This window comes from Rattus rattus, chromosome 11, assembly GCF_011064425.1.
Source record: "Rattus rattus isolate New Zealand chromosome 11, Rrattus_CSIRO_v1, whole genome shotgun sequence".
NCBI classification, from domain to species: domain Eukaryota; kingdom Metazoa; phylum Chordata; class Mammalia; order Rodentia; family Muridae; genus Rattus; species Rattus rattus.
The window spans coordinates 13,036,062-13,056,120 of NC_046164.1; the positions used below are offsets into that span (position 1 = coordinate 13,036,062).

Below are 20,059 nucleotides of genomic sequence, written 5' to 3' on the forward strand. Positions count from 1 at the left end.
GTGTAAATTTATATGTTAACTATAGTTAATTTAAAATTTTAAAAGTACATTTCAAATTACATTTAATTTTAAATTACATTTTGTTTATTCAGGAGAGGGAGGCATGGTCAGGGAACAACTTCTAGAAGTAGGCTCTCTCCTTCCACATGTGGGTTCAGGGTTAAATGGGGGTTTGGAGGAACAGAATTCTCCCTGAAGATCTATCAGTGTAGCCCTCACACTTAATTTTAATTTTACAGAGCAACATAGGACTTCAATTTGTAAGTATTCAAATGGAGTTTGACCCCACAACAAACGCTCTGGTTATCAAATTTACAAAGGTTTCCATAATTAATTCTTTTTATTTTTAAGCAAATATAGCATTTCTATTAACATAAATGCAGATAAGCTTTGGGAAAATTCAAAATAGGTTCCCATTTGTATTTCATTTATTTTTTGCAGCACTAGAGACTAATCTCAGACCATATATATGTATATATATATATATGTATATATATATATATATATCATAAATGGTAGGATCGTTTCTATATTCTGAGCTCCAGTCAAGCAAATGTACATATTAGCATAGCACAGTAGGACCATTTCTGTATTCTGCATTCCAGTCAAGCAAGTGCACATATTATCATGGCGCGGTCACCTTTCCATTCTTCGATGGTGTGCTCCCTTTCATCCAGTTGCTTGTCATATATCTGAGGCGGAGGCTGCAGAACGAAAACAAACATTGCTTTACGACACTCCATCCAAACACGGTTGCACTCTGATGACTTGTGGACCCGCCTCGCCACTCACTGGTCCTGGTGGTGACCACAGCCTTATATAAGTTTGGGAGATTGTAGGACCTCAATGGTTAAATCTCCCCTCCTCCAATCCCATGGAAGGATTTACTCATAGCCGGCTTTCTAATAAGACGGCAGAACTCATACCCTGAAATCTCATTTTCCAGCATCATCTTCATCAGGATCCCCACAGAAGGACAAGTGGCTAGACTACACATTGTGTTCAAAGAACCAGAGTTATGTTCTCTGCTCACATGGCCTGTGCCCAAACTCTGTCACATCCGTAGACCTTTGTTTCATTTGCAACCTATTCTAAAGACTCACTGTTGCTCAGGGAAATATAGCATGAGTCCATACTGCAAAGAAAAATTCAGATTAAATTAACCTTTCACTTCCTTGAAACATTTTAACATGCTTTAGACATAGCTTGACACGCGGTGTTGAAATGGTTTTACTCTGTCCCTCCAGGCAGAAGCAATTTCCAGTTTACTTAGAAGGTGGTCACCATGACCCCTGAATAACCCCTGGGTTGCATTCTCTGAGAAGGATACTTCCACTTGATTTAATACAGTGACCATTCTTCCTATCTGGAGATCACACATGACAGGCAGGTTTCCACAAAGCCCCACGCCTCCCCGGATGGCAGTTTCCATACAGACATCTGAGCTTTTGTTTCTAAAACATGACTTTGTTGAAGTCTGCTGTATTAGCTAGAGAGCTCTGGCTTAAGCGACACAGAAAAGGCAAGCAAACCTTGGAAGAGCACATCATCGGCAGAAGGTGGAAGACTTTGAGCAGAAGGTGGAAGGATGGTGAGCAAGAGGAACAGACAGGTACCGGCAGGAATTACAGTGTTTCTGTTAGCACGAGAGCAGGAAATCTAGAGTCTGTCCTTGCCCAGTACTCTAAAAGCGATGGCTTTTTTTCATTTGTTTTGGGATTTTTGTTTGTTTGTTTTTGTTGTTGTTTTGTTTTGTTTTGAGAAACTTGAAGAGTTACACAATCAGAGGAAATCACACCCATTAGAAGGTGGATTTAAAAGGGGGGGTGCTCTGTTAAGGAAGGCTTTTATGACGACTTTCGCACACACTTGCTTCTGTGAAGGTTTAGTGGCCCTTGAGACACCACCAGAACCAGAGTGGGCCTTTGTGGTTGTTTCGATAGTGCTGCTCAGTGGTCAGAACACTGCGGCCTGGGCTCCATCCCAGATCGCTAGGGAGCACCCCTAGATGCTGTTGGCCATGCAGAGTCAAAAGACTAGACAATCAAGCCCTGAAGTGATACCTGACTGAGGAAAGATCTTCTCCTTCAAACTCTAAAGAGCTTCCATTGGAGCTATTTTTGAATATTGATGAGACTATTCTTAAAGTAAACTACGCAACGCAAAGTCTGGATTTGAAGAAGTATTTCGCCACGTGGCAGACTGTCTGCTGCCCCGCCTCTCCCCTGGAATGTCTGGAGCTGTTTTAGGTCCCTGTTCAAGCCGGAAGCCCGCAAGAGCATGCGCAAAGGTTTGGAGCCACGAGAGTTCTGTGCTCGCCGGGCAGCTTTAGTCCTTTAAGAAAAGACTGAGCTCAGAATGCTGTGTGCTGGCTCTCCCACAGATGAGATTTTTCCATTCAAGTTTCAAAATTGAACATGACTTAAGAGAATAGTTTCTGCCAAAGTTCATAAATGCCATTTTCCGCAAAAAAGCTATTTTGGGGAGGCTTTCCTTGGAGCCTCAGCAGGCAGATGTTGCTGGTGTCCAAAGCATTAAGCACAGATTCTAACCTCAAACTACAAAGAGTAGCGAAATGCTAAGTCAGGGATTTTTTGCTTTCAATAAACCAACAGGGGTGTTTTAAGCACTTGTGTGTTTATAGTTACCATTCTGACATGAGTTCCCGGGTGTTTTGTTTTGTTTCATTTTGTTTTGTTTTTAAAGAGTTCTGTTGGGTTTTTGTTTTGATTTGAGGTTTTCCCGAAGAGAGGAAACTAATGTCGCCTACAGTGGAAGGGTGCATTCAGATAAACACATTGCCTAAATGTCAGTATAAAAGAGTTTTTGGCCAATAATCGAAAGAGAGTAACGCCAAACATACACACTCATACACCGGTCCTCCAGAAGCAGTCATTAGCACATGATGCTTCATAGAAGCCCTCCCTTTCTTCACGTGTGGAGGAAATGTTTGCTGTTCTGGTTAGTGAGGTATTCTCTTTCCCCTCCTCAGGAAGTGGGAAGGATTTTCCTTTGGTAGGTAAACTCCTAAAATGTAAAGAAATTAGGAACAAGAGTAAAGAAACATGGGTGCGTTGTGGAGAGTTACAGCTTCACTGTAAATATTATCATTCATTTATTAATCTCTTAAGTTCATTAATTCAAAACTTAGACTGTGTGATGGTCGGTGCTAGGGTATGGAATCACCTGGGGTGATGGGCATCGTGCCCTTCCATAGGGAATTATCTTGAAGAGAAAGACCCATCTTAATTGTCGGTAGGACCCTCCCCTGGGAGGGGATTCTGGCCTGCATCAAATGAAGAAAGAAAGCTGAAATTAGCATGCATCCGTTGACCCTGTTCCTGAGGGAGCTAACACTGTAACAGGCTTCTCCAGGCTTCTGGTACCTTGACCTTCAACTGGGATGGCCTGTGCCCTTGAACTAGAAGCCAAAATAAACACTTAAGTGGCTCCTGTCAAAATATTTTATCATACCAACAAGACACAAGAAACCAAGGCTGATACTCAACATCTATTATGCCTAAGAATGAAATTTCGAAATTGAATAATTTGATGACCAAACTCAACATGCTCACACTTAGAGAGTTTTTCAGCCTTCGAAACCACTACCATGTACAGAAAAATGTTGTTAAATATGCAACAGCATCTAAAATGTTGCAAATTATACTAAAGTATCTTCAGCACCAACACTGAACATGGGTAACAGGAAAAGCATACAATGTAATCGTCTCACTTATACTCTGTCCATTATCTTTGAGAGGTTAATGACTGGATATTACTATTATCTTTCTAGGTTAAGGCACTTTTATTTCCTGAGAAGCCATAATTATCTAGACCGTCTATACACACCTTAACAGTCCTCAGAATAGAGAAACTGCAGTGAATTTTCAAATACATAACTTAAAGTTTCATGACTAATAAATGATACAATTTTATCCAAAAAAAAGAACAATTACTTTTGGTAAAGAATTATTCAGGTCAAATGGAATTTATTCTAAAATAAATTATATTTTAAAAAAGCATAGATGCATAGTCAACAAAATGACCACATTTCCCGCTTTGCCAAAAAACAAACAATGCCCCTTGATGCTCATCGCCTCTTTGGTTATTAGTAAGCGTTCCTACCTTCACTGTACTAAGTAGAATGAATTGGAAGATAAATTGGGGTGTTGAAGATGCTGTGTTAGAGATCTGATGGATATAATTTCATGATGAATTGACGAATAAGTGATTTGCATTTCAATGTTTTTCCATAACTCAAGTTTAAACTACTGCAGCTGTAAGTTTTGCTTCTCCAGGATGATGTCAACATTTTCTTCCAATCTTTCAACAGGATGTAAAACTCAGGGTTGGAGAAGTAGCGGAATCAGTGGTTCAGAGAGATGACTGCTCTTCCACAGGACTCAAGTTCAGTTCCCAGCACCATGGCAGATGGCTCAGGATCACCTCTGACTCTGTCTCCAGGGGATCTAACATCTGCTCTGGCCCCGTGGACACCCATAAGCACGTGTCATACATTCACACAGACACAGATACATATGTGCATGAAGGGAAATAGATCTTTAGTTTTTTAAGAACCTAAGACTTGGTTGGCTCTTGGAAGAAATTGTATAGAAGAGTGCAAGTCTCTACACACATCAAGGGTTGAGGAGCACAGCCCTGGAACTCCTTAACCACTACCTTCCCATTGTCTAGCTGATCACTACAAGCTGAGAAGTGTTCTCTCTCTTTTCACTTAATTGTATACCACATATTTAATTAAAACATCTCTATTAAACTTCAGGCGTCAACTCACTCTATCCTTACTCTTCTAAATTATGCTGTTTTGACAGTTTCATGTAAGTTACAGAAGATAGTTTATGGTGCGTCCAGTGCCACCTTGGGTCAATTTGCAAAGGAAAATACAGAAACAAAGAAGAAACACAAAGGAAAAAAGTCATTTTTTTTCCTGATCAGAGAAATAATTAAGACAAAGCTATGGATAAACTTTACAGTTTCTCAGAGGAAAAGACAGGGCGAATGAATTCTTATGAGTTCCAGAAGTAGTAAATTGGGTAATTTAACACTTTCAAACTACTTTAATTAAAGACAAGTTTGAGCATGTGACTCTAATTCCTATCCCAATGTTGTGTTAGTTCCTGTGTGTAACTATATCTGGAAACCATCAAACACCAGTCAGCACTTATATTCCTAATATTTCTGTCAAAATATTTTGGACATCCATACTTCTACACTGACTCTCCAACCAGATGAGAAACAGAAATGAGGAACATATGCTGAGCAAACTTGTTCCTGGAGTTTGTATCTTCTTCCCCAGCAGTCACGTTCTGACCTATACAACAGCCCTCTTCTCCCAGTGCTTGCCTTCTTGTCCTAATTGATCTTCTCCAGTTTCCTTTGTACTGCCGACTTTTTAAGCATGTCAGTGAAAGATTTACGGCACCACAATGGTGCGTGCATTCTTTATTAAACCAAGAGCTAACCCACAGTAAAAGATATCCTACCAAGTTAAAAACAAGTTTGATTATTGCTAAAAAATGCACGTCTTGTTGAAAGACTTTAACCAAGAAAGTTATTTTAAATGCAAAATTGGATGGATTACCAAATACATCTAAGGAAATTTCCAACTTTAAATGTAATCTATTCATACAAGATTGACACTTTAAGAAGAGTTGAAATTTGTAATGAACAAAATGTTTTTAAAGTGTCTCTTCCTGATTAGGAAAAAAAAAAGTAGAGTTATTTTTAATCTAGCGACATTGGCTACTATGGCTGGAATTCAGACATACCCTTTAGCACAGACCTTTACAGACACACTCTTAGCACACAACTTTAATTCCTCTGGCTGGATTACAGACAGGCTTTTAAACTCAAACAATAATAATAAAGTTAGTTTGTAGAAGGAAGCACCTATGTTTAAAAGTAATGTTCAGGGCTGGAGAGATGGCTCAGTGGTCAAGAGCACTGACTGCTCTTCCAGAGGTCCTGAGTTCAATTCCCAGCAACCACATGGTGGCTCACAACCATCTGTAATGGGATCTGATGCCCTCTTCTGATGTGTCTGAAAGACAGCGACAGTGTACTCATATAAATAAAATAAATCTTTAAAAAATAAAATAAAGTAAAAATAATGTCCAGCTCAGTGGCAGACAAAGTGATGAATCTGAGAAAGACTTGACAGAATAGGATATGTCCAACTCTCATGAGAAGAGAGAGGAAAGGGAAGTTACCCAAGAGAGAGCAGGCAGAGAGAAAGAAAGGAAAGGCAGCTTTACAGAGACGGTTTGAAGAGAAAAAAAAAGCTAGACACAGATAATGAGATAAAATGACCCAGAAAATGAGAAGTCAGAAGATCAGAATAGATTGCTAGAGTTGATTTGATGCCAAACAGAGGAATTCAGAAGAGGCCAGGAGAGAAGCCAGATTGAATCAATTAGCTTGAAGCTTGAGCCAAAACAGCTGAGTCAAACCAGCCAGTGTGTGTTCAGAAAGAACTAGGAAGGGTGTGCTTATTCAGCATTTAAGTCTCAGAGGCTGAAAACATTCTAGGCCTAGATTCGATTGTATGGAGACTACAAACTTCCAGGACTAGGCCTAGGTTAGGAGAAGAAGCAGTGAGCCATGGAGACAACTACATTGAAAGAGTCAGAGTTGGGGTCAATCTGGAGCCAGTTGGAAAATTCCCACCACAGGCCTCCAAGCACAAGGACCCCTCCCTTCCAAGAAGAAAAAGGCTGGTTTAGTTCCTGGAACAGCTGCAAGCCAAGCTGTCACACAAAGCTACCCTTTCCCAAGAGGGGGTTGGTTGGAAGTCACAGGTAGCTTCCAACCAACCCCCTCTTGGGAAAGTATTGTACGGTAGACTAAGTTGATCTGAAAGCCGTTTCACCCCACCAAATGTGCATAGTACCCTGCCTAGTTACCATTGTTTGAATTCTGCCCCAATTGTTTGCAAGGTATATAACTCTCTGTTAGAGTCTGCTGAGGGTTGTCTCCCCTTGAATTGGGAGGACCCCAACGTGTCAGAATTAAACTCCTCTTGCTTTTACATCGATCACTGCCTCTGTGAGTCTCATTCAAGAGGTCCTGGAAGAGGTTCACACACATGGATCTCACAACCTCAGGCAAATAAAAGTTGCTTTTTCAAACAAATACACACATTAAGTCATAGGCAGCACTAGATCATATGGGCATCCGTGTTTTCATCCTCTCCTCTGGCCAATATCACATTTTAGAACATTCTTCCCACAAAACCAATCTCCAGATTGGTGATAGTGAAATAAATCACTAATTCCTCAAAAGCACAGACATTAAAATTATGGCTACAAGACATGTGCATAACAGAAGTTTTGATAGAAAGACAAACAAACAAACAAACAAAAAACAATAATCTCCTGCTAGCTACTCCCCAAAGAAACAGAGACCTATGAACTGTCTGACAAATGACTCAGAATGATTATTTTAATAGTCTAAAAGTTTCTTAAAAGCACACAAACAAATTATGGAATAAGAACATAGTTAATGATTGAACTAGAAATCCAAGGCAGTGAAACTTTTGGAAGGTCTGACCTTGTTAGAATAGATGTGTCCTTGTTAGAGGATGTGTCACTGTGGGTTACTCCTCAAAAAAAGTTACTATCAGCTCAAAGCACCCTGACATAACTATGAAGTGTTTTCTCAGAGCTTCACGCTGACCAACAAAAACAAAAAATCTACAGGAGATCCACAAATGTCAACGTGTGAAGGACGTAATAAGAAGCCAAATAACCTTGTTTTTGAAGTGGGCAAGCTGAACCAGTGGTATGAACCCGCTGTGGTGGGAGTGGAATGACTGTGAGTCTTAGGTTAACCTGGACTATGCTGCAAGTCCCAGGTTAGCCTGAGCTATACCGAGAGAGACCATTCCTCAAAAGAGTTCATTTTAAACATTAGAAAAAGGGAGCCCAAATATTTGAAAATACTTAAAGGAATGTTTTCAAGCATCCAAGTGGCCTGTGGAAAATGTTGAGCATCACTTCCACGGCTAATCTTCATCGTCAGCTGGAGAGAGCTGGAGTCTCCCTGAAGCACACTTCTGAGCACATGTATATGGATCCCCAGAGAGGTTCAACAGTACAGAGAAGATTCACCTTGAACGTGGCCAGTGGGCTGGGGTCCTAGTCCACATAAAGAGGAGAAAGCTAGCCCCCTCCTCTGCATGTGTTTCCTGAGTAAGGGTACAATGTACCTGACTGTCACGTACCCCACCACTCTTGACTTCCCTGCTGTGACAGACTGTACCCCTCCACACTGAGACTAAGTAAACCCTTCCTCCCTTGAGTGGTTTTGTTTGCCACCTTGTCACAGTGACAGGAAAAGCTACTGATGCGGTCACTACCTGAGAAGTGCACATTATAAGCACAGTGGCACAGGTGCTGTGCTGCACACGCAAACCTTCCAGCCCTTGGACTCTGGAACAGGAAGACTGAGCGCTCAGGACAAGCCTGCTTGGCTATATAGGGAGAGCCTGTTTCAAATCATCCACAACAAGACAGGGAAACAACAACACAATAAAAACCACAACGAAGGGGCTGGGGATTTAGCTCAGTGGTAGAGCGCCACCTAGGAAGCGCAAGGCCCTGGGTTCGGTCCCCAGCTCCGAAAAAAAAAAAAAAAAAAAAAAAAAAAAAAAAACCACAACGAACAGCAAAAGCAACACCTATAGAAACGGCTGTTATGAAAGAGATAAATCTGGAAGAGAATACGAACCCTTGTACCCAGTAGGTGGAACGACAATTAATAAGCCATATGGAAAGCAGCATGGGATGCCTCAAAAAAATAAATAAATAAATAAATAAATAAATAAATAAATAAATAAAAGGAAGTAGACCTATCATACATAATCCAGCAATTCCATTAACCAATAAATAGCAAAAGGGAACTTAAATCAGCATATCAAGGAACATCTGAACTCTTATGTTTATTGCAGACTATTCACACAGCCAAGATACAGAATTAGTGTAGATAACCATCACAGATGAATGCATGAAGAAGCATTTGATCTACGTATATAGCGGAATGCTACTAAGCCTCAAAAAAGTAGAGATATCCTGCCGTTTTTAACAACATGGATTATCCAGAAGAATGGCCAATGAAGTAACTCAGGCAAAGACAAACATGCAATATGATCTCTCTTATGTGTTGAATTCATAGATGTGAAGAATATGGTAGATGTCGGGGACAGACAGTCCAGAGGGTAGCAGGGTATTGTCAAAGCATATAGAACTTCATAGAGACCAAATCGTGACTACAGTCACCACACACAATGATGAGAGCACATGGGGTGTTACATTAATGCTCTGTTAACATTTTATAGTAAAGACATATTCCACCCACACAAAGTAGATGTGGAAAACTTTTGTTAATAGGCCAGTGCCTCTAGATTGGGAATCACAGTGTCCCAACCAATCAGAGGAGCTCTCCTTAAGTGTCTTATCCTGTTCCTAAAGCAAGTCCTGAGAGGGTCAGTGTGAGTGGCCATGTGTAACGGTGCTCTTCAGCCATCATAAATGGAAATGGATAGCCATGAAGAACAAATGGTGAGGGATGTCCTATGCAAAGCACCTTTTCATGCCAATGAACAGCTGGGCCATTGGGGAATGAACATTACATGAGAAATGACAACCTCAGGGTCAATTTTCCTTTGAGATGTCTTCTTTGGTTTGGTTTGGTTTGGTTTGGTTTGACTGGTTGTTGGTACGGGTGTTACAGAGCTAGTGTACCCTGGATAAGAAGGAGCTGAAAGAGAGCAGCACTGAGTGACCCTTGGAAGCTGCAGGTCTTAATGTTGAGATGGAGAGGCTGAGAAGAGGAGGAGACTCTGTGTGGACAGCAAACTCCTGTAACCGATTTACAGATCTGTAACTCACGGCAGTTGTACAAGACAATGCATGAAAAGGGCCAAGTGGGAGATTCGATCTCATAGAGCTGAAAAGAAAGAGCTAAACGCACAGTCTAAAGAAAGAGTAAAGCCCAGAAGGCACAGTGTGCTGTTTCCATAGACACCGAGAAGAAGAGGTATCATGATAGAAGGATATCAGCCACTATTGGATGAGGACAGATGTGTCAATGGCCAATTCTCCTCACTTGGTCTTGCCACTTAGGACACCCCTAGCACTTTTGGAGAAGGTGGTTCCGAAGCCTGAAAACTGAAGCAGAGGATCCATCACTGACCGAGGTCCACCTTCCATAGAAGCCCGAGTGTGAAGGTGGATGATGTCATGAAGCTAAGGGCAGAAATACAACTGCCCACAGTTGGTGTTGACTTCTTTCTTTGAATGGAGACCAGATAGAGTATGTTAAAGCATTGCTGTTCTACAGAGCCCACCAGAGAGCACTCTGGAGAATGCAGAAACAAACACCAAAATCGTCTGCTGCCCTGCTTTGTCTGGGCTTCCCCATGCCTCACTCTACCATCAGCTTTCTCCTCTACATCCTCATCGCTCCGTGCGCATTTCCGACAAGCTGATTTTCACAGAGTACATCGTTAGCCCCTCTGCAGATCCTCCCGTCCAGTTGAACATGTGAACCAAGATCGAACACTCTCTCAGCTGTCAGAGGGGGCAACTCACATCTACTGGAATATAAATTTTATTATATTTTTGGCCTTTCACCAGCTCTGGTTTATGACATGGTTCCTCTCTGTTTAATTTGCTAAACTCAGATTAGATAAAGTTTTATTAGTCAACTCAGCATAGAAGGCGCTCGGAAAGGTTAATACTATCTTCGGCTCGATCAGGGCCTCCAGATGCTGTTAATTAGAACCACAGATTCCAGTTCTGCGTCTGCTTCAGGCGAGGGATGGTGACAGTCATGGCACTATGCTGCTGCCACCTTATGGATGTAGAAGAGAGAACACTGCACTGCACGGTAAACCACTGGAGCTTCAGCGTGTTCATTGAAGAGTTCTAATGCAAGCATTCTCAGCCCTAGGTGTGCATTCAGAAAACACCAGTGCCCAGGCCCCAGGCTAGAGTGTCTCCTGGAATTGCTCTGTGGTGAGGAACCCTTACAAACTCACCCAACGTACATTGTGCAGCTAAGATTCATAACACTGTTTTCTCATCTCTTACACAGTAGTAAGACCAAGTTCTGTCCTTCTCCTACGTGTCCTTCAGGTGTATGGATGCTAAGGAAACCACGTGACAACTTTCGCTGGATTACATGCCTTGTTGGTAGGTTGAAATGATCTCTGTACATGTGAAAGATCAGGTGGATCCGTTTGCCTGTGATCAAAGGCAGCATTCCAGCAAAGACAGCAACGGGAATCTCTGAGTTACTCCGTCACAGATACCATGAAATGGGCAAAGGAGATGTGGTTTGACTGCAGGAATCTGCCCACCAGCGTGCTTGAATGGTGTCCTTGTACAAGCCACTTGGTTTGCAATGAAATCATTACACATCTGGCTTTCCCAAAGAGGAAACTAGTTCTAAATGTTCACTGCAGACACACCCACAATGTTCCGTTGAGAACTTCGTCAACTGAAGGGTTACATACAGAGGGAACGCAAGCAACCACAGCTGGGACGCATCACAGCACTGAGCGACCCAAAGACCCTTTGGAAGCCAGCGAGGCTTGTTTCAAACACCGTAAGAACCGAGTCAATTAGAAATGCTCTGCAGGTTTGGATGAAGCCACTTCAGTTTTCCCTGCTTCCTGCAGACATCAGCTCAGAAATGTATTAGACTTTACTATCATTTGGTAACGTCTTAGAAATGGATGTTGTCTTTACTACTCCATTGAAGCCTTTCTGATTCTTTACCATCCATCTGTTTTTCATGCATTTATCTCACACATGGGTATGAACCAACTGCCACGTGTTAGTCATCCTGGAATTCTACCTCCCTGAGTTTCAACCTAATTTTTATAGCTCATGAAGGTTACTACACTAAGCTCAGACTCTCCTTTTACTGCATGAGACCACCAGAGCCTAGTTTTTGGATCCCAGCTGTGCATCAGACTCCCATGGTGTGGTGGTCAGAATGAAAATGGCCCTCACGGAGTCATGCTTGAATACTTGAAACTCGGATGGCAGAACTATTTGGGAAAGATTAGAAGGTGCAGCCTTGTTGGAGAAGGTGTGTCAGCAGGAGTGAGTGTTGATGGTTCAAAAGACTCATGCTACCCTCAGTACAATCCCTGTTTCCTGCTTGTGGATCCAATCCAGAACCGAGCTCTCAGTGGCTGTCCCAGTGCCATGCCTGACTGCTGTCATTTTCCTCATGTCGAGGATGAGATCCATCCTTCTGGATCTGTAAGCCCCAAATAAACTCTTTCTTCTGCAAGTTTCCTTGGTGTTTTAGGTTGGGCTGGGTTCAGTTGGGTTGGTTTGTCTTGGTTCGGTTTAGTTTACTTTGGTTTTTAGAGGCAGTTTTAGAACAGCTCTGGCTGTCCTGGAACTCAGAGTATAGCCCAAGCTGGCCTCAAGCTCTGAGGTCTACCTGCCTCTGCTTCCCTAGTGCTGGGATTAAAGGCGTGCCCCCCCACACCTGGGCACCTTGGTATTTTTCTACAGCAATAGGAAAGTAACTGTGCGTATGTAAACATCTGGAGTTGCTTCCCCACATCTACTCCCAGGATCATCAGTTCTAACCTGTTAATATAACTGTATCTTTTTGCCTTCTACCCATCTCTCCTCTGTTGACATTCTGCTTTTAAAGAGAATGACTTGCTGGGAGTTTAAAATGCAACGTTGTTCTCCAGCTTTCTGAGAAATGCTTTCTTTTCACCCGGGAGAGGTTGGAAGATCCCCATAGTCCTTCCTTTTCCAGGTTCTCCTTCCCACCTCCCACCTTCCACCCCCACACCCCCACCTTTTTCATGCTTCTCCATCCAGTTCGTCTGAATGTTTGCAATTCTTCAGACTTCCTTCTTATTTTGGAATGAGTGTACATGCCCTGAATTCTGCCTGCCTTCTCTACTTCAATTCCTCCTTTATCCTTCATGCTTCTTGTCGTAGTCAGAGTTTCTTTTCCTGCACAAACATCATGGCCAAGAAGCAAGTTGGGGAGGAAAGGGTTTATTCAGCTTACACTTCCACATTGCTGTTCATCACCAAAGGAAGTCAGGACTGGAACTCAAGCAGGTCAGGAAGCAGGAGCTGATGCAGAGGCCATGGAGGGATGTTACTTACTGGCTTGCTTCCCCTGGCTTGCTCAGCTTGCTTTCTTATAGAACCCAGGACCACCAGCCCAGGGATGGCTCCACCCACAATGGGCTGGGCCCTCCACCCTTGATCACTGATTGAGAAGATGCCTTACAGCTGGGTCTCATGGAGGCATTTCCACAAGGGAGGCTCCTTTCTCAGTGGTAACTCCAGCTTGTGTCAAGTTGACACACAAAACCAGCCAGTACACTTCTACTTAGAGATTAGTCCCTCTACTATCCTCTTCTAACACACACTGTTAAACTGAGTGACTTTCTGTGCGATTCCATTACTTCGTGTTTAAAATTTGAATTATTTGCCACTCAGCACTTACTGTCTCTTCAGTATATCGTGGCACAAACAACAGGAGAAAGTGACTGCCCCTTCATTCAGCTTTGTCCACTGCTGTGTAGATCTGCACAACTCGTAGAACAGACAGTCGACAAGCAGGAGCAATTCCTGTGCTCAGGATGCATACATACAACCTTAGCGGGGAAAACTGTCAGTGAGAAAAGCTAAATGAGCGGCGCTGCCTCAGCCTTCCATGTGCTGAACACACAAAGAGAGCCCCGCTTCACGTGGACACATCAGCCACCTTTTTGTCCAGGCTTGGTATCCATTAAGATCCGTGAGCCTCTGGCCTTACAGTTGTTAATGTAAACTGTCCACTTCAACAAATATTTCTTCCTTGACAACTAAGATCCAAACTGTGTTATAAGTACCTGGACAATGCCCCAAAGGTCAGCGTTATCTCTCTGTGTTGGTGTTTAGTTCTCTGTATAGGATCAACTGCAGAGAGAGAGGAAGCCCTGAGAGATCGAGGTCCTGGGTGACCTTGTCGTATTGACACCAGTGTGGCCAGCCAAGGACTGGAATGCCTCAGCCCCAGAGGAATGGCAAAGCCTCCCCAGGTGAGGCTCAGCAGGATAGCAAAGCCTTCCGCATTGGTCCAAGTGCAAACAGTTGATCAGTGCTGTGATAAGTAATGACTGTAACTTCCTCCTCCCCGTTACAGCCTGAAACTACTCATCTATTATGAGGGCTAGTTCTATGTCAACTTGACACAGCTAGAGCTATTGGGAGTGCAGCAAGCCTCGATAGGGAAAATGACTTTAAGATTCAGCTATAGAGCATTTTCTTAATTATTAATTAATGGGGGAGGGCCCTGCCCACTGTAGGTGATGCCATCCCTGGACTGGTGGTCCTGGGTTCTATAAGAAAGCAGGCTGAGCAAGCCATGATGAGCAAGCCAGTAAGCAGCACCCCTCCATGGCCTCTGCGTCAGCCTCTGCCTCCAGGTTCCTGCGTTCACTACTTTTGATGATGAACTATTACATGAAACTGTAAGTGAAATAAACCCTTTCCTCCCCAAGTTGCTTTTGGACATGGTGTTTCATCGCCACAATAGTAAGCAAGACTACAGAGACAGATTACCTCTCCCCCTGATCCCTTCGCGCAATACTTAATAAACACACTGATGTTCTGGGTTGTAGCAGTAGTGGGTGTGTATTTATAAGAAAGCACATGCCCCAGATCCTAACTTTTCTGTGCACACCGGTCAGGTTTTCAGATCTGAGGCACACCCGGGTCATCCCGACCGTTGCCAACAAAAACAAATATATTCTGCCAAGCAGCAACAAGAGGCAATAGCTGACCAGGCTACAGCAACCTGCAAGGGCTGTCTAGGGAGGGCCACCATAGAAGAGTTGTCTGAGAAAAGCTCAAGAGGAGACTGTGATGGGCCATGATGAGCCGTGTGCACATCAGGAAGACAGACATCCCTGAAGGACCCACAGCACAAAACCTTGGAAGGAACAGCTCGCTTGCCATGGTCAGAGAAACACAGGAGGCTGGAAAACTGTCAGAGAGCAAGAAAGTACAGACACAGGAAAGAAGGTCAGACACGCAGACCACTACTGCTGAATGAGGTCAGAAATGCGTTCTGAACTTCAGTCATAAAGAAGTCGGTTCATTATCATTGCCCGTCACCAAGATGCACAGAACAGAACAGAACATCCCTAGGGAGGTGTGTGTGTGTGTGTGTGTGTGTGTGTGTGTGTGTGTGTGTGTGAGTGTGTGTGTGTGTGTGCATGTGCTTGTGTGTGTGTGTGCATGCGTGCATTTGTGTGCATGTGTGTGTGTGTGCATCTGTGTGCATGTGTGTGTGCGTGTGTGTGTGTGTGTGTGCATGTGCGTGTGCGTGTGCGTGTGTGTGTGTGCGTGTGTGTCTGTGTGTGTGCGTGTGTGTGTGCCTGTGTGCGTGTGTGTGTGCGTGTGCGTGTGTGTGTGCATGTGTGTGTGTGTGCGTGCATGTGTGTGTGCGTGTGTGTGTGTGTGTGTGCGTGTGTGCGCGTGTGTGTGCGTGTGCGTGTCCATGAGCGTGTGTGCGTTCATACGTGCTTGCTGGTTGGCAACAGAAGCCACCTTTCCTACTACACAGCTGGGATACCATCTGGAGCAGCACCGATTTGGAGCTCTGTAAAGTTTAATGAATGCTTGAGTTTTTATTATGAAAGTGATGATAAGAAGCTTCTGGAAGGTGTCCGAGGTAATAGGCCTCATTCTACATTTCAGAAGGAAGATCCAGGCACCCTGCCCACAGTCACCATGGACAGGAGTGGAGCTGCGTGAAATGAGACCAACACTGGACGGAGGGGAGAGAGATTGTTTGGCTCACAAGAGGGGCAGTGCTCCATCAGGTCGGCAAGATTTCTGCAGGGCGCCCGTCCTCTCCTGGAGATTTTACGAGGCTCGAATAACTGGGAAAATAGGAAAGGGCTTATCTCCGCGTGCACAGGGGAGCAGAATTCAAGGGACGTTTACAAACCATAAAGCTACTGGTTCCACTTTCTCTGCACACAGCCAAGACGGCCAAATCTCTCCTGAGGAACTTGAAGGGGCAGACTCCGGAGAGACAGATATGAACACAGTGGATCAGCTCAGCACCACGTGGCACGATAATGGGTGTCAGGAGAGTGGCCTGCAGATGGATGTCAGGGAGAGCCCAGTTACAGTTCAGAGAAGCAACAAAGTCCTTCAGAAGGTCTTTCTGCTGGGCTAAAGAACGTATCAGCCTCTGCAAGAGGTACAATACCTGTAAAGGAACTGGAAAGAGATTTTTGTGGAAATCCATTCGCCACACACAGATATTGATTGCCGAGTCAGCCTCCTGGAGCCCAGTCCCTCACACCACAGCTACAGGCACAAACCAGAAGGTGAGAAGGAGGCTGAGGGCCTTCAGTGATTATGAATCAATACCGGAATCGATATCCCATCAACCCGGAGACACTAAGAGCAAGGAGCCACACTCCTCAGCAAGCATCAGTTCAGAGCCCACAGAGATGTGAACCCCAGTTGCAGGGTTAGCAGCTGTAGTGGGGAACTAGTTACAACGCACTTTACCATCTTTACAGCAAAGCAGATTTTCACATAAGCTTTAGTAGCTTTCTAAATCCCAATTTTGCACATTCAAGGGTATAACTATTTTTATCCCAGAACTTGTGCTTTTCTTCCTCATCGTTGATTTCTCTGAATTGTTCCAAGATCTGAATTAATGAACTCTTTTAATCCAATATAAGAACATCTCTCGCATCCTACGCAAGAAATCATTTGTCCAGCACACCAACATATGAGATGGCTATCCCAAGAGCAGATAATATTGTTATTCTAAATTTATCATCATTTTAAATTTCTTCAATGCATAAATTATTAAAATACCACCCTCGTGAGGAGAAATCAACTTTTTAAAGGGTGCAGGGACATAACTATGTGGATGATGATGGGGTGTTGGCTCCCAACCCTAGCTCTTAGCTTCAGGCCGACATGAAATTATTTTAATATTGCCTAGAACTAAAGCAATGGTCCAGGGGTGGCGACTGACCTGAGTCTTTTGACTAAAGTAATAAAGAATTGAAGTATCAATGCAAAATTGTATAAAATAGCTAATCTGCAAATAATTCAAAAGTGACTTTCATTTAACTAGCATTCCTGAGTCCCATTTTGATAAAAAATAATTAATTAAAGCCCAATACATGAGTCATTGCATCAACGTATTTATCTTCAAGTCACTGCCAGGATGCCTAAGTCTGAGCTTTGTGACATAGGAAAGGGACTCTGGAGGTGAGAGAGTTCAGCAGGGCGGAGTCACCTGAAGGTGAGGGATGAGTTCTGGTTGATAATGTGCCCACTGGAAGCCGTATTGCCCTCTGTGTATCACTAAAACTCCTCATGTAAAATATGGATGAGTAAGTGGATCACAGCAAGGGGCTGCACCTCGAGGAAGATAAACTCCACCGGAACAAACCTCAAACTGCTATAAAGTGTTACCCATGCCCTCCTCTTCCTTTTAGAAAGCACACTTCACTTCTAGCAGGTTCTTCAAGCCGTGCTAATTCACTCAGCAGCGAGACATTCAGAGGACTAGTGTAGAAAGAAAACAACTCTACTGGGCTTTTTTAAGTTACCAGGACAGAAATAAAAGCTGTATTCACTCCCCTCATGTTTTGTAGATTAAAACAGCTGAATTTAACATATTTAATTATATCCATAAAAGCACTTCTCTACTCGCACCATACCTTTTCAACGTCGATTGAGCTCGCGCACACACATCCCTTAAAACTTTATTAGACGGGACATTTCTTGCATAAAGATTAGTGATGGCCATTACTGAGGCCATTTCTGAATTCCACTCTTCCTCCATCCCTAGTGTGCTAAAGTCCCTCTTTTTCCTGTACCAACTACTTCCCTAGTTGTCAACTGGTCCTTCTGCTAATCCTCATCATTGTACCAATCGGAACAACAACGGGCTGCCGAAACAGATACCCCATTATTTTAATCCCTGATTAAAATCACTGCAGTTCCTCCACAGACTCCGCCACAGGAAGCCCTTGGGGATGCAGAGATAGGCTTCCTACCCTGGTGTCTGCCTAAGTGTCCAGCTCAGTTCTCACCTCCTCTGGGTGACTGCACCCACTCAACGTGCGGCTCATCTGGGTCACCCGTGTGTCCTTAGCTTAGAGCAGGCACTGTTCCCTCCTTCGAGCAGCCTACTCTGCTAAGAGCTTCCTTCCTCTTCCCTCCTGCTGATCACTTGGTACCAACTGAGTGTTTTCCTCCTGAGAGCACTCTCAGATCTCAGACTACTGAAGAGTGGGCTTCACTGTCCCTCCATGCTTCCCAGCATCTCTAGTTCCCTTTCCGTACTGGTTACCAGAGTGGCTTCACACACACACACACACACACACACACACACACACACACACACACACACACACACATCCTTATTTATATAACTACAGACAGTACACACTATAATCCTCCCAGTAACAGAAATTTCTTGTTTTGCTAATAGAAATATCAGCTGTACATAATTAAAAGTAATAAAAAAAAAAACTTCAGGAGATGAATTGAGTGCCTATGACCAATAAAGATCATGTGACCTGAGTCCGGGTCTTCTCTTTGTTTGCCCTGAGTGGTTTCTATGGTATTTTACCATCTCTCTGCACTAGAAGTGGTTTCCTGTTCTATGTTTCTTAGTTAGCTGTGTCTCATGCCTCAGCCACCTCGGATTGGGAGAGCTTGGATATGTGCAAGCGTCTTTAAAAGGAACTCACAACAAACCATGTTTTTAGTTTAAACTATAGCGAAGCCTTTCACTGCGGGACAGCTGCTGGTGATTTAAAAGGAATGCTCTGTGGAGGGATTTGTAGGAATTCTAGCTAGAAACGAGTCTGCTCTGTGATGGTGCAACAACTGCAAGGTAGTGTGGCCAGCCTGCTTCCCATAAAGGAGTGTCACAGGGCTGCACTGCGAAATTGCATTCTACCACACACATCACCAGCAAAGACAGCAGAGTGGTGTCTGCAGAGCCCACTCCAAAGCACCTCACGCCATAAGTGAGATACTTTCTGGAGCTCTGCCTGAGGGGTAGCTATTGTGTCCTGCACTTTTAAGAAGTACATGGAAAGACTCGGGTTTCACAGGGCAAGTCAAGACAGAAATTGCACTTCCCTGTAATTATGCACAAGGGAGTAATTGGGGGAAATCTTTGGGGGTAAAAGGTATTTTTGTGGACAAGTTCCATATCTTTTCATAAGATATTGTAGTCCAATATTCCATAAAGGATGCTGGGAGTCTCGTATTAAACCAGAAGCAAGTTATGGAAGAGGTTTTTATCTTCCCTATGACTGTCTTGCCATTAAAAAAAGGAACATAATAATTTTATTATAGAGCACACTCTGTGAAAGACCATCAACTCTTAATAGACTTGTAAAAAGGAAGTGTAACCTTTTCAATATTCTGCCGCATCGTCGGATGAATCCATTCTACCTTCTCACTTCTAACAGATGCCCCAGGGCCTCAGCTATAGTTCTACTATGGGACGGAATGACATTCAAATCCTGCTTTTCCCTGACTCTGCAGGTTACCAGAACTTAGCGCTCCATTCTCCCTGTTACTGAGTCTTCTCACTGCGAACCTGAAGTCTGCAGACTTCAGCACTTCTGATGACCTTCTGACACTAGAGGGTCAACATAGTCATTCTCTGGTGTTCATAGCCATTGGTTTTCATGTGATCACCCATAAGGGCCTCAGCATCAGCATCAATGGAGTTTCCGGTGCCCAGTTCCTCCTAGAATATTACGTCTCTTTTGATCTCTTATCCTTAAGAGCCAGGTTGGTAGGTTAACCCTGTGGTGTCAGCCTTGCAGGGTGTTTTGTTCATGCCTTTGTTTAGTTCACCCCTCTGTTGCAACACTTAATATACTCAATGTCTTAGAAAACAGAAATAAACAAATTATTGGGGCTAAGCAAATTATTGGCAAAGAAAGGTGGACCCTACACAGGATGTAGGGCATTATGTAGGAGAAACAACCTAG

At 43.5% G+C, this 20,059-nt stretch overlaps 1 protein-coding gene across 4 annotated transcripts in view; it reads right to left on the reverse strand.

The window, feature by feature from the left end:
* Positions 1-20,059, reverse strand: part of Mapk10 (mitogen-activated protein kinase 10) — a 270,635-nt gene that overhangs the window by 8,974 nt on the left and 241,602 nt on the right. For all 4 annotated transcript variants that reach the window (XM_032915826.1, XM_032915828.1, XM_032915827.1 and 1 more), the window contains one exon: positions 641-704. In XM_032915826.1, the coding sequence (XP_032771717.1) occupies positions 641-704 (64 nt within the window). The remainder of the gene's footprint in view (positions 1-640; positions 705-20,059) is intronic.